The sequence below is a fragment of the Oryza sativa genome, chromosome 7 (assembly GCF_034140825.1).
Source record: "Oryza sativa Japonica Group chromosome 7, ASM3414082v1".
Taxonomy (NCBI): domain Eukaryota; kingdom Viridiplantae; phylum Streptophyta; class Magnoliopsida; order Poales; family Poaceae; genus Oryza; species Oryza sativa.
In genome coordinates this window covers 13,475,079-13,487,079 of record NC_089041.1, presented here as the reverse complement: position 1 = coordinate 13,487,079, position 12,001 = coordinate 13,475,079, and the positions used below count along the sequence as shown (strand labels likewise).

The following is a 12,001-nucleotide window of genomic DNA, read 5'->3' as shown; positions in this document are numbered from 1 at the left end:
GTGACTAGATCTCACTTGAGCATCAATACCATTTTTATTTCTTGGGATTTATTTCTTTAACTCAACTTAATGAAATTGTTGGTCCCAATGATCCCGCTGTCAACCTCTACATGTTGACCAACCAATCGCATATAAAATAATATGAATAAATTGATTAACTTGGATTAAACATGGGCATAACAAGATATACCCCAACGTGTTTTTCTGTCGTACCCTCAATCAAGGAAATCCCGATCTCTTCACACCTCCCCCCCTAACCCAAACCCAAAGCGCTAACTTGAAGGACCTACCTATAATGCCCCGATTTTCGTTCGGGATTAAACATCATTAAATAAATCATTTCTAGAAATTATATTAAAAAATAAAGCAATTCAGTCAAGTAAAATAATGAGGAAATTAAAATTTCCTTAAAAATCATGGCAGGAAATTATTTTGTAATATTCTCTATGCCCTAATATATTCTCTGAAATTTCCCGTGAATTTTCGGAGCTCAGGAAGTAATTTTAATAGCACAAAGTTCATTAAATCCATTAAATAAAAAGAAAAACAAATTAAAATCCCCTTCATTGTCTTTGGGCCGCTTCCTGCCCAAAGCCCCCTTCCCCTCCCGCGGCCCGCGCACCCCCTCTCTCTCTCTCAGGCCGGCCTCCCCTCTCCTCTCTTGCGTCGTCAGCCCTTTTTCCTTACCCCTCGCGAAAGTCTATTCCGCCTCCCCTCTGGCCTCCTCTCTCTCCCTCCGGCCGACAGGTGGACCTGTGGGCCCCACCCGTCAGCTCTTCCTCCCACCTCCAGCCCGCCTCCAACCGCCGCCATGGCCGCCAGTCTCGCCCCACGTCGCCGCTTCTCCCATGCTCCACCCCGCCCCGCGTGCGCGTGGACCGGCCTCCACCCACCCTCGTGCCCACTACCCCCACTATCCCCGCAAAAAACGGCGCTGAGCCATCGCCAATCTCCCCCCACGTCACCGGCGGTTTTGAGCCCCCTCTCGGCCACGTCCAGCCTCGCCGCACCTATATAAACCACGCCCTCACCTCCTTCGTCTTTTTCCATCTTTCGCCGATCACTCCCGTGCACCCTACCACTCCTGCACCATCACACCCGCCACCGCCATCATTTCTCCACCTTCGACCGCCGCTAGGGTGGCCGCCGGACCGCGCCATCACCGCTGTTGGGTTCGCAAGCCCAAGGGCCGCCTCGTCCGCCGGTCGCTCAGTCAAATCCGCCGCCGAGAGTTGCCTTCCACCATGCGACGGTGAGCTTCGCCATTGCGGCCGCCTTCGGCCGGCGCCCTCGCTCGCTGTGGACTCCCTCTCTCCCTTTAACCCCTCTCAACTGTTTCCTTAGGTCCTCTTCGAGCCCGTCCACCCTTTGTTGTCATCCTCCGTCGCTCGCCGTCGCCGTTCATCGTTGTCTTCCTGTGCGCCGGGCGCTGGCCGAGCACTCGGTGAGAAAACCCCCGGGTTCCTCCTCCTTTCCCTCCTAGCGCCACGCGCCGCCGCCTACCCTCGTGTGTCGCCGCTCCCGAGCGTGTGCCGCCGGCCGCCACTGCCGGTCATCACGCTTGCGCCATCGCTCGCCATGGTCGGCCAAGCCGGCTTTGTGCCAAGCCCGTGCCCCAGCCACACCGCCCCGTGGCTGCCCGATCGGCTTGGGCTGATCCGGGCCATCGGTTCCTGTGGACCGGCAGTGGACCGCCTCGGTGGTCCCACTCCACGGTGACCGGCGCCCTTGTGCCGCTGACCGGTGGGGTCTGCTTGCCGTTGCTTCCCCTCCCCTTGATGACGTTAGCACTGTCCTTTTTCCTTTGGAAAATATTTAGTAATTGCGCAATAAATCGATTTTAATTCTAGAAATTCATTTAAATGGCTCAAAACTTCTAAAATTCATAACCAAATCATATGAACTCCAAATTGAGCCATTCAACTTGCAAAATTCATCTAAAATGGAGCTCTACATGATTGTTTACTTTTTATGTACTATTTACTTGGTTTTTATTAGTGTTTTTCCTCGTTTTGTATGCTAGCGCGTAGATTCCGCCGTTTAGGAAGATCACGAGGAAAAGAGTTCAGAAGATCGAATTGAAGAAGCAAGGCAAGTCCCACATTCCTCTTGAGCATATTGATCCAACTTTATAAACGTTTTATCATTTGCAAATAAAATTGCATGCCTTGCTAATTACTACCTCCGTTTCAGGTTATAAGACTTTCTAACATTGCCTACATTCATATAGTTGTTAATGAATCTAAGCACACATATATGTCTGGATTCATTAACATATATATGAATTTAGGCAATGCTAGAAAGTCTTATAACCTGAAACGGAGGAAGTACATGGGATTATATGATTACCTATCTGCTCGCTTGTGCCATATTACTTCATATCCATTCATTGACAAACTTGGGTGATAATTTGACTAGATTGTGTTACTTATGTTCACCTAGCTAGAATCACAAATGCTTAACCATGCTTAATTACCACTAGCTCACATAATGGGATAATTACAATATTAGACACTTAGTATCATGACGAGCTGCGTGCTCGAGACATCCGGCCATGTTTCAATGGTTGTAATTATCCAACTAAAATGCGACTGAATGGTGGGATGTGGGTGCATGGCTTTGCTAGTTGCACCCATGGCAATTAAGGACCGGTTCGCGGGATGTACTGATGATTTACCGCGCTTACCACAAGCGGGAATGGGTAAAACTTTCCTCTGGCTAACGTACCGCAGCAAGGGTGAGCGTGATGGAGTTAGGATGGGCCCTGCGACAACCTTTTCTACTTCCGGATTCACCTAGGTGTTGGTGGTTATTAAATACCGATTCTATACCGCCAACATCTACATAAAATCCATATAATAAAACCCCGAAGTGTTAAATCTCACATATTCCACAAGTGTTGGTGTATATTTGTATGCAGGTGTTAAACCCCGAAGTTGGGAGGAAAATCAGACTAAAGTGAGGAGAAACATGTATCCACACAAGGATGAGTTGTGCACTTCATCAAAATACCAAAGAATCAGCCCAAAATTCTGAGAAATAGATAGAGGAGGACCAGAGGAGGAGATGGGCCAAAAGCCAGGCCAGGGGGTTCGGCCGAACCAAAATCTCAGCCGTTCAGGCTGGGCTTTCGTGTGGACGGTCCTGATCATCTCCTGATGGTGGTTGCGGGGCATTTCCGACAATTCGCGTTGTACAACCGTCATGCCTACCCCTATATAAGGATATCATCTCACTCACTTCAACACACACTTCCAAGCTTGAGCTTAATTATAAGAGGCTCTACTGTACTATATTGTATACTAGAATAGGAAGAGAGTAAAGTAGAAGAAGTCGGGAGAATTATGGAGTTGTCGGTAATCTTCTCTCATTTCTATTATTCTGTTCATTACTCTGATTTCAATATAATATTCTTCTTGAGTAATTTAGACTTATCTTGTGAGAATTATCTCTTGGTTAGTTCATAAATAGCATACGGGATTATTGTTCACTATAATCAACTAAAGTATAGTGATTGCTTTAGTGAGTTATAAACTCTAAAGTAGATATTAATTGCTTAGACGTGGTGTTTAGGTAATTGTTATCCAGTAATTGCTGTGTATCCCACAGTACGTTTGAGGTAGGTGTAGAGGTGGTGACAGCCCTCGAGATCACTTAAGTCCTCCCTGTCCGGGTACGTAGTAGAGCAACATCTGGGAACAACGGGTTGCCGGTGCCTGAAGTATTGCGTTAGGATTAAACTTAAGCTTTCCCTAGACACTGTTTCTCACCAGTAAATCCTCACTATCCTGCCTATCATTTGCTTGGTGTCCTTGGATGAACCGGAGGAAGATCTGACCACACACGTTCCCTTGGATTCGATACCCTTTGGAATACTCCGTAGAGGAAGTGCTACATCGGTATATCCGTGCGCTTGCGGATTTTATCTGTGGCCGTAAGAATTACCAACACTAGGCACGAGGGGGGCTGCCCGCTGCCTGTTGGGGAGCAGGGGCTAAACATGAGGTGTGGCATTGCTTGGTTAGGGGGAGTTATGCGAAGGGTCTTGTCACAATCACTCGACATGGTGACGTTCTGCACAGGCATGGTCACATGCCGATGGATTGTGTCTTGTGGGTACAGTTGTGCACCTCTAGCCAGAGTAAAACTATTTGAATAGCCATGCTCGCGGTTATGGGCGATCGACCAGAATCACCGTGATTAGTTTCACCTTTAATAAATTGGCTTAATAAACCGGTGTAGTTCAGGTGGTTTAGTTGGGCCTATACAACGTGGTGTAGCGTTGTTAAGTGGAGATTTTATAATGCCTTAATTATCAATTGTTTTACTGTTTTCAACTCTAAAATGTTTACAACCGCCTTTATGCAAATAGCAACAAATCATCCTTGTACCACTTGCACGTCTGCATCGTTGGTGTGGCTTGCTGAGTACGGCGGTTTACTTAGCTTGCTATTATCCCCCCTTTTTCATAAGTGTAGTGCTTCTGAGGTGAAGACAAAGTTAGAGAACCAAAGATCAGACCCCAGTTGAGTTTTGCCTGTGGAGTGGAGCTGAAGCCCCTCTAGGATCGCCTTTTTTCCGCTGTTGTTGCTTTCGTTTCGATGTGAGGACTAAGTGCCTCTTCTATAAGTATTTTGCGCTTTATTTTTGTTTGGATCTGTATATTAATTTGTCGTTTTGTGTACCCTGGCTGATTCCTGGACAGGGATTTAATACACAAAATAGTCTGGAAATTTGGGCTAAATTTCTAGGTGTGACACTGCCAGAGTTCCCTGGAGCTAGATGCTCACTAACGATGAATCATGGAGTTCATCGGAGTTGCAGAAGAAGCTCACCTAAGTTTGGATGAGGAGAGGGCTCACCGGGATAGGAGGAGGAGAGGAGAGCTCATGGATCTAGGTACTCAGTATCATTGCTTGTGATGGTGGGGGATCAAGTTGGGACATAGCTACATAGACTAGCTGGTTCCAGTGGCATCAAATCTGATTACAAATGAAAACCGGTAGTGATGGGGCAGCTCGAATGGCCCATCTTGTAACAGTTGTGGGCATCCAATGGCCCAAATCAAGGGTGGAAAGCTAGGAGGTGGTAAACTAAATGGCATTGAATGTTAAGGGGTGAGTGAATGGGGTATGTTAGATAATCGGAACTGTTGAGATTGTAATATTACTTCTCCCAAATTACTATATTTTACGCATCCAAAGATCATTATAGTATCAAGAAGTAATGTATACAAAGTACATATTGACTTAGAGTATTACACAACCATGAGTATGATCTTTTTTTCTGACCTTAGATACGTAACATACATCACATTGCTACTTGGTTGATGAGCAATAAATAAGCAAAACTTCTTACACCCAATCAAAAAGCAAATCCACATCCAAATTTTGTTAAAATGAAATATACAAATACATTGTCTGAATAACATCAACAAAATTGATGTATCATGTACAACCAATTAGTTCTAAATAACTCCTACCAGCGAAGTGGCAAACTCTTATAGAAGAGAAAGGACAATTCATATATTTCTTACGTATTTCTCCCTACAGCTTGAGGCTCTTGAGGATCATAGGGAGCCCGTACTTGGGACGCAGCGTGATCACATCAGTGGGTGCATGGACGTACTTGGGGGACAAAGTGAAGGAGAACCTCTGTAGGATCATGGCAATGACAGCCTTGGCCTCGATCATTGCAAAGTTCTGCCCAATGCATGACCTCGGTCCGCTGGAGAAGGAGAGTAGTGCGTTGGGGTGCTTCGCTGCCCTCGTCACCCCATTCTCGAACCTCTCCGGCCTAAACTCATCCGCATCCTCCCCCCACACTTCCTTGTCACGGTGAATTGTCGCGATCGGGATCGTCAATAGTGCACCCTCAGGCATCTTGATGCCGCCGAGCTCAATATCAGTGTCAACCTTCCTCCGTATGAGTGAGACAGGGCTGTACAGCCTTAGGGTCTCTAGGAGGAACATGTTGACCATCTTTAGCTTGTTGAGCATGTCACCAGTGGGCACCTTGTCACCACACTCCATTGCAATCTCCTCCCTTAATTTCTCCTGCCAATCTGGGTGCGTGCTCAGCAGGAACATGGTCCAGGTGAGCAAGTGTGATGTGGTGTCATGCCCTGCAAAAAAGAAGGTCTTGCACTCGTCAATGATCTCATCCATGCTCAGTTGTGGGCAGCTCTCCCCGTGCTCCGGCGCACATGCCTCCAGCATCAACCCAAGTAGGTCATTCCCATACCCAGCTACATCCTTGTTGGCATGCCGGGTCTTGATGATGTCCATGAGCATGCCCCTCACCTTCTTGTCGAGCGACCATGTCTTGAAGTTTTTCATGGTCGGAAGGTAGCTGATTCATTTTCAAAAAAGAAAAAAAGCACCGATATATCATTTTGTGTTCTTTCTAATTCTATTTGTATTGGGATAAGTTAATAATGTGTGTACCTAAACCCTGGAATTTGAACAGTGAGGAAGGTGGAGAAGGCAAGAAATTGGAGCTCCCTCTGTGCCAGGAAGACCTGCTTCCCCTCCTTGTAGCTGCTACCAAACGCCGTGTGCGAGATCACATCGGCAGTGAGCTCCTCGAACCGCCTGCTTAGCTCAATCTCAACAAGACCACCCTTCGCCGCCAACTCCGATTCCCACTCCGACATCATGGACCGAGAGCAGTCAGACATGGTCATCGTCATCATCTTGAGCTTGTCCATGTTAAAGGCCGGGTGGACCACCTTGCGGTGGCGCTTCCACTCATCGCCGTCAGTGAGCACAAGCCCCTTGCCAAGTAGACGCACAAAGTGAGGGTTCGTCAGGTTCTTGGGGTATATCCCCGTCCGGTCTGACAATACCTGCCACACCATGCTCACGTCAGCCAAGCATATGTTTGGCTGTGCTCCGAACCAATACAGGAATGTCCTTCCTGTAATACATAAATGCACAAATATTATAAACTAACACTAAAAATTATGATACTCATATAAAACCAGAACTCCATCCGATCATGAATATTCAACTTTTTTAAGTATAACTATATAAGATTCGGTCAAACTTTTAAAAGTTTAAACATCATCAGATTATACAGTACAATAAGTTCATAAAATTTAGCAAATTTATGCATGCCATATCTTTTTTTTAAAAAAAAAAGTAAGCCTATGAGAAATTACCCATGGTCGACAAAATTTTTAGAAGTATGACAATTATTATTCTAAACTATTTGGGACTGATGAGTGTATTAAAAGAACCCGGATAAATCCAAAAAAAAAAAAGAACTCGGTTAAATATGTTACCATATAGGGGAATCCACTTGCGGAAATGTGGCTGTACAATGGGGAGGAAGTCATGGGAGGAGACGTTGAGCACGACGCCAGCGCCATCGCCGCGGAACCTCTTGATCTCTCCGAGGTTGCCGGAGAAGAACCTGTAGCCCGGCCCGCCCACGCCCTGTGCCCGGAGGCGCCTGCTGATGGCGCGGGGCCTCCACACCAGGTGCACCACCGCGCTGAACGCCCACGACGCCAGCACCGCCGCCGCGGCCGCTGCCACCATCCACGCTAACAATCCCATGGCCATTCCCTGTCAGAGATCGATCTAGTTCTTGCTTTGCTTACTAGCTCCTATTTTGCTTGGTTGCTAGCTTGAGACTGCTTGTCTCTCGCTTGTGTTGGTGTGTGTCTGTGTTATGAGACTCGAGGTGAGGCGAAAGTTGTATTTATAGCGGCGCCCGTGGCCGGTTTGACCTTCCAGTATACATATATGCGTGGTCGGAAAGAGACTGAGAGGCGGGTGGTGGAGGCGATGATATCAGCGGTGATGCAAGCAGTTTCGGTAACGGCTGGATATATATGCAAAAGGCTTCTAGACAGACTGGCTAGGGAGCACGTGCCGTCTACGCGCGTATGGCAATATATACTTGACATGGACGAGGGGTCGCTTACTGAAACACAGGCTGGGGTTGAGAGGTTCCAATTGACTTCTTCGGAGTCATTTTTGTCAATCAGATGGGGAGGATTGCTTTTCTAGAAGGGTAACTACATGAAGAAAAACAGCAGTACTACGTATACGTATGAGATGATGTGTAATGCTTGGAACTGCATTGGTGCAGAGTTTTAGCGTCTCAGTCAGAATATACTCCCTTTCCAAAATATTTGTGGCTTTAAGGTTTTTTTTTTACGTTGACCATTTGTATTATTCAAAAGATTATGAAATTATTATTTATTTTATTTGTGACTTATTTTATTATTAAAAGTACTTTAAGTATGACTTAGCATTTTTCTTATTTGCACTAATTTTTTAAATAAGACGAATGGTCAAATATTGTAAAAAAAAGTCAAAATAACATCTAATTTGGGAACAATGGTAGTAGTTCGGATGATTCAGTATTCAGGCAACATTCTTTTACGCAGTAGTAGATGCTTTTGATTGAGGCAATTTATTTTTAAACGAACCGCACGAAATAGTACGAGTTTCATGTATTGATATAGCAGGAAAAAATACAAGTCTATAATGCTGGAAGACCATAGTCGGGAAAAAAAAAAGCAAACCACACGCGCATTTACAACAACACCCGCTACAAGAACAAAACAGGAGATCTTCGAGACGACGCCTCCAAGAAGGAAACGACACAAAGAGCATCGCTGCCCCCTGTCTCGGGGAGCCAGGACATGGTTTTTACCTGAAGAAAGTAATTGAGACAAGAAAATGCAACAACACCCCAAGAGGAAAGCGACGCCCGCAGGCGTCGTTGTTGCCAGCTCGAAGGCAGAGCTTTCGCCCAAATTTTCACCCCTCCCAAAAAATAAACTCCTGCACACTTTGCTGCCACCACCATCAAAAGCCTTCAACGCACAGCCACCATGTCGGCGCCACGCCGACGGCCAACCGTCATGGGGGAGCTCAACCCCCAACACGTGTCGGCTCCATCCACACAGTTGGGTTGGATGGAGAGAGGGTGAGAGAGAAGAATGGATCCCCTCTTCCCCACACTAGCCCGCCCGACGAGGCCATCTTTTGTGGGTAAAGGCGCCGTTGCAAGAGGACAAAAGCATGGATTGGGGCATGTCGAAATACCGGAGCTCCCCTCCTAACAGAGCAACCGCCGACTCCTCCACAATCCCGTTGCTCGCGTCACATCGGGCCACCAGACCGTTTTGTCGTCGCCTTGCCACCTTGCCACCCTCCGCACCATGCCAATGATACCCTCTATCACAAAGCTCCCGCCGTCCAAATGTCGTGGCACTGGAACGTCCACCGAAGTACGACGCTCTCACCCCAAATCTGGTGGAGGGAATCAGATCTTACCCGGGTAGAGGCCAGACGCTCACCACACAGACCAAGCCGTCACGTCCAGCACCAGCAAGGAAGGCTCGCGCCGCGTCGAGACCGCTGGGTTGCCGTCGTCGCCGTTTCATCTCCTCCACCGTCACTGTCGCTGTCGCCATGGCCTGGCAAGCCTGTCGGGCGGTGGCTTATGCTCACCGTCGCCGCCACCACCACCACTCGACCCAGCCACTACCAATCGTCGCTACCGCTACCATCAGTCGACCCCACCGCCAGTCGCCACCCCACCAGATCTAGGCATGGATCTGAGTGGTCCCCTTCGCCACCGCCGCCACCACCAGTCGCCGCCGCCTATCCCACTCAGCCCCGACACCAGTCGCCACCCCACCAGATCCAGCCGGGGCGCAGATCTAGGCGGTCTCCTCTGCCGCCACCACCACCACCAGTCGCCATCGCCCCACCACTCAGCTCCGCTAGACCCGGCCAGATGACACGGATCTAGACGGTCCCACCGTCCTAAGCAGGTCCCAATGCCGCCCGAGTGTGAGGAGGACAAAGCCCTACCACCACCGTCCTTACGGCCACGTGGCTTTTCCTACAAATGCTTGAGCGGCGGCGAGGTGGGTTGCCCATTGGGGAGGGTGACGCGAGAGGCGTCTTTGGTCTCTCCTCTGCTTGATGGAGGCAATTGGACTGTGGTCTTTGCCCCTTTCTCGTTGCTGCGGCCTAGGGGCGAGAACCATTTGAATGAATAGTCGTCCTTTAAAAAAATTCAGTACTATGGTAATGTAATTCCAATTATCCCTTTATGTAGATTAAAATTCATTTCATGCATGTGGTCGTAAGGGAACCTAGAGAGTTTCTTCGGACAGCAATGCATGTGAAAAATGAATAACTCGGGTTGTGAAAAATAAACAAGGCTAACATATGGAATGTAATTACTCAAAAGAAATAATGATCAAAAGGAAAGGTTAAAATAAAGCCCATATTCCTTCCGGGCTGAAAGGTCGAAGCCCTAGGTCCTTCATTTTGACATTGAGTTTGAATTTTATCCCTATACCGTAATACCAGATATAACTCGTCCATCAACTAACAAATTAAGATTACCAGAAGTCCTCTACAGCATTATGTCCGTTTTTAACTGATGTGACATGTTAATCGGAGTCAACAACAACGCTGAGTAAGTGTAAGACCACATGGGACCATACATCAGCAACATGTCTTCCTCCTCTTTTCCTCTCTCTTTCCCGTCTTCTCCAGAGCGCCGGCGTGCATGGTGTGCAGCGGGCGGCGCCCGGTGACAGGCGGGAGAGGAGTTGGCGGCCTCTGCAGTGGGCGGTGGGCGGCGGAAAGAAGGGCGGCGCCCGGCGGGAAAGGAGTCGGTGGCCTCCGCGCATTTGTCTCTGGCCTGTACGGCGCACGATGGGGTACAAGGCCCTTCTTTAACCCTCGACCACGCCGGCGAGATGACGCCTCCTCCCTCAAAAGGTCCGTACTTGTTCCCTTCCGTGGACTCCTCCTCCCTCTCTAGTCTTTGACATCGGGGCGATCGCTCGCGGAGCTGCCTGTCTTCTACTACGACCCGGACAAGAACCACTACTTCCCCATCAGGGGCCAGCCCATCCCCATCACCGGCGCCACCACCCGCCACCCTGCACCACCGCCGCCTGTCGAGCCCCCGCCACCCCAAGTAAAACATCTCACCATCACTCGCCACTGTAGCGTCATCTGAGCCGCGGATTCGTGACGCATGCATGGTGCACCACAGGCTGCAGCAGCAGGATGCAGGAAGAAAGGCGAGGCAGCCTGAGCTGCTCCACGCAGGGAGATGTACGGTGGCGGAGTCATCTTCTCCAACAAGAGCCTTCATTTGGCAATGGCAGACTACCAGTACGTCCAGGCGTGTCAACCGATTGTGCCTTTTCTCTTTCTTTTGGCTTTTGACGTTGCTGCATGCTTCTCTGTCCGTGCAATACGGTCTTAGATTTGATCATCTTATTCAGTTAACAGGTTTGTAAGTAGAAGAGCACGGCCTTGGTGGCTGACAAGTCACTCGAAGAATTGTACGCCACGATTCAAATGCCAATTAGGCTGACAAGGCCGGGGACGAACGCACGGAGGCCGCCGACTCCTCTCCCGCTAAGCGCTGCACCGCCCATCTTCCCGCCGCCCACTACCGGCCACAAAGACCACCGACTCCTCTTCCACCGGGCGCTGCCCCCCCCCCCCCCACACCCCCAACCAAGCTGTGCGCCGTTGCTCCGGAGAAGATGGGAAAAGAGGTGGAGAGAGGAGAAAGAAAGATCCCGCTGACATGCGGGTCTCACATTTGACTCAGCATTGTTAACTTCGGTCAACTTGCCATGACAGCCAAAACCGAACGTAATACTACCTAGCGACCTCCAGTAATCCAATTTTGTTAGTTGTGGGACGTGTTATATTGGTATTGTGGATTATGAATGAAATTCGAACTCGACGCAAAGATAGGGACCCAAAGTGAACTTATTCCTTCACTCGCCTTCTCCCAGTGCACTCACCCACCCAGTCTCTCTCGTGCCCAAAGACCCGTTAAGCCAATGGCCCATCCATCATACTTGGCTCACGTCGGTCTCCATCCTAGCTGCTACGGCGCTGAGGAACCCTAGCCGATGTCGCCACTCGATTCGGCTCCCCCGTTTGTGGTTTCTTCGAATCAAATGAGCAAATCAGTTCCCACAAGCAAGGGA

The 12,001-nt window shown here is 48.8% G+C and overlaps 1 protein-coding gene across 1 annotated transcript; it reads right to left on the bottom strand.

The window, feature by feature from the left end:
- Positions 1-5,367: 5,367 nt before the first annotated feature.
- LOC4343032 (cytochrome P450 709B1) lies at positions 5,368-7,677 on the bottom strand. The gene is made up of 3 exons (XM_015789864.3): positions 7,286-7,677; positions 6,447-6,918; positions 5,368-6,351 (listed from the first exon to the last, which is right to left on the bottom strand). The coding sequence occupies exons 1-3, from the start codon at positions 7,566-7,568 to the stop codon at positions 5,547-5,549; spliced, it is 1,560 nt and encodes a 519-aa protein (XP_015645350.1). The 5' UTR covers positions 7,569-7,677; the 3' UTR covers positions 5,368-5,546.
- Positions 7,678-12,001: the final 4,324 nt, after the last annotated feature.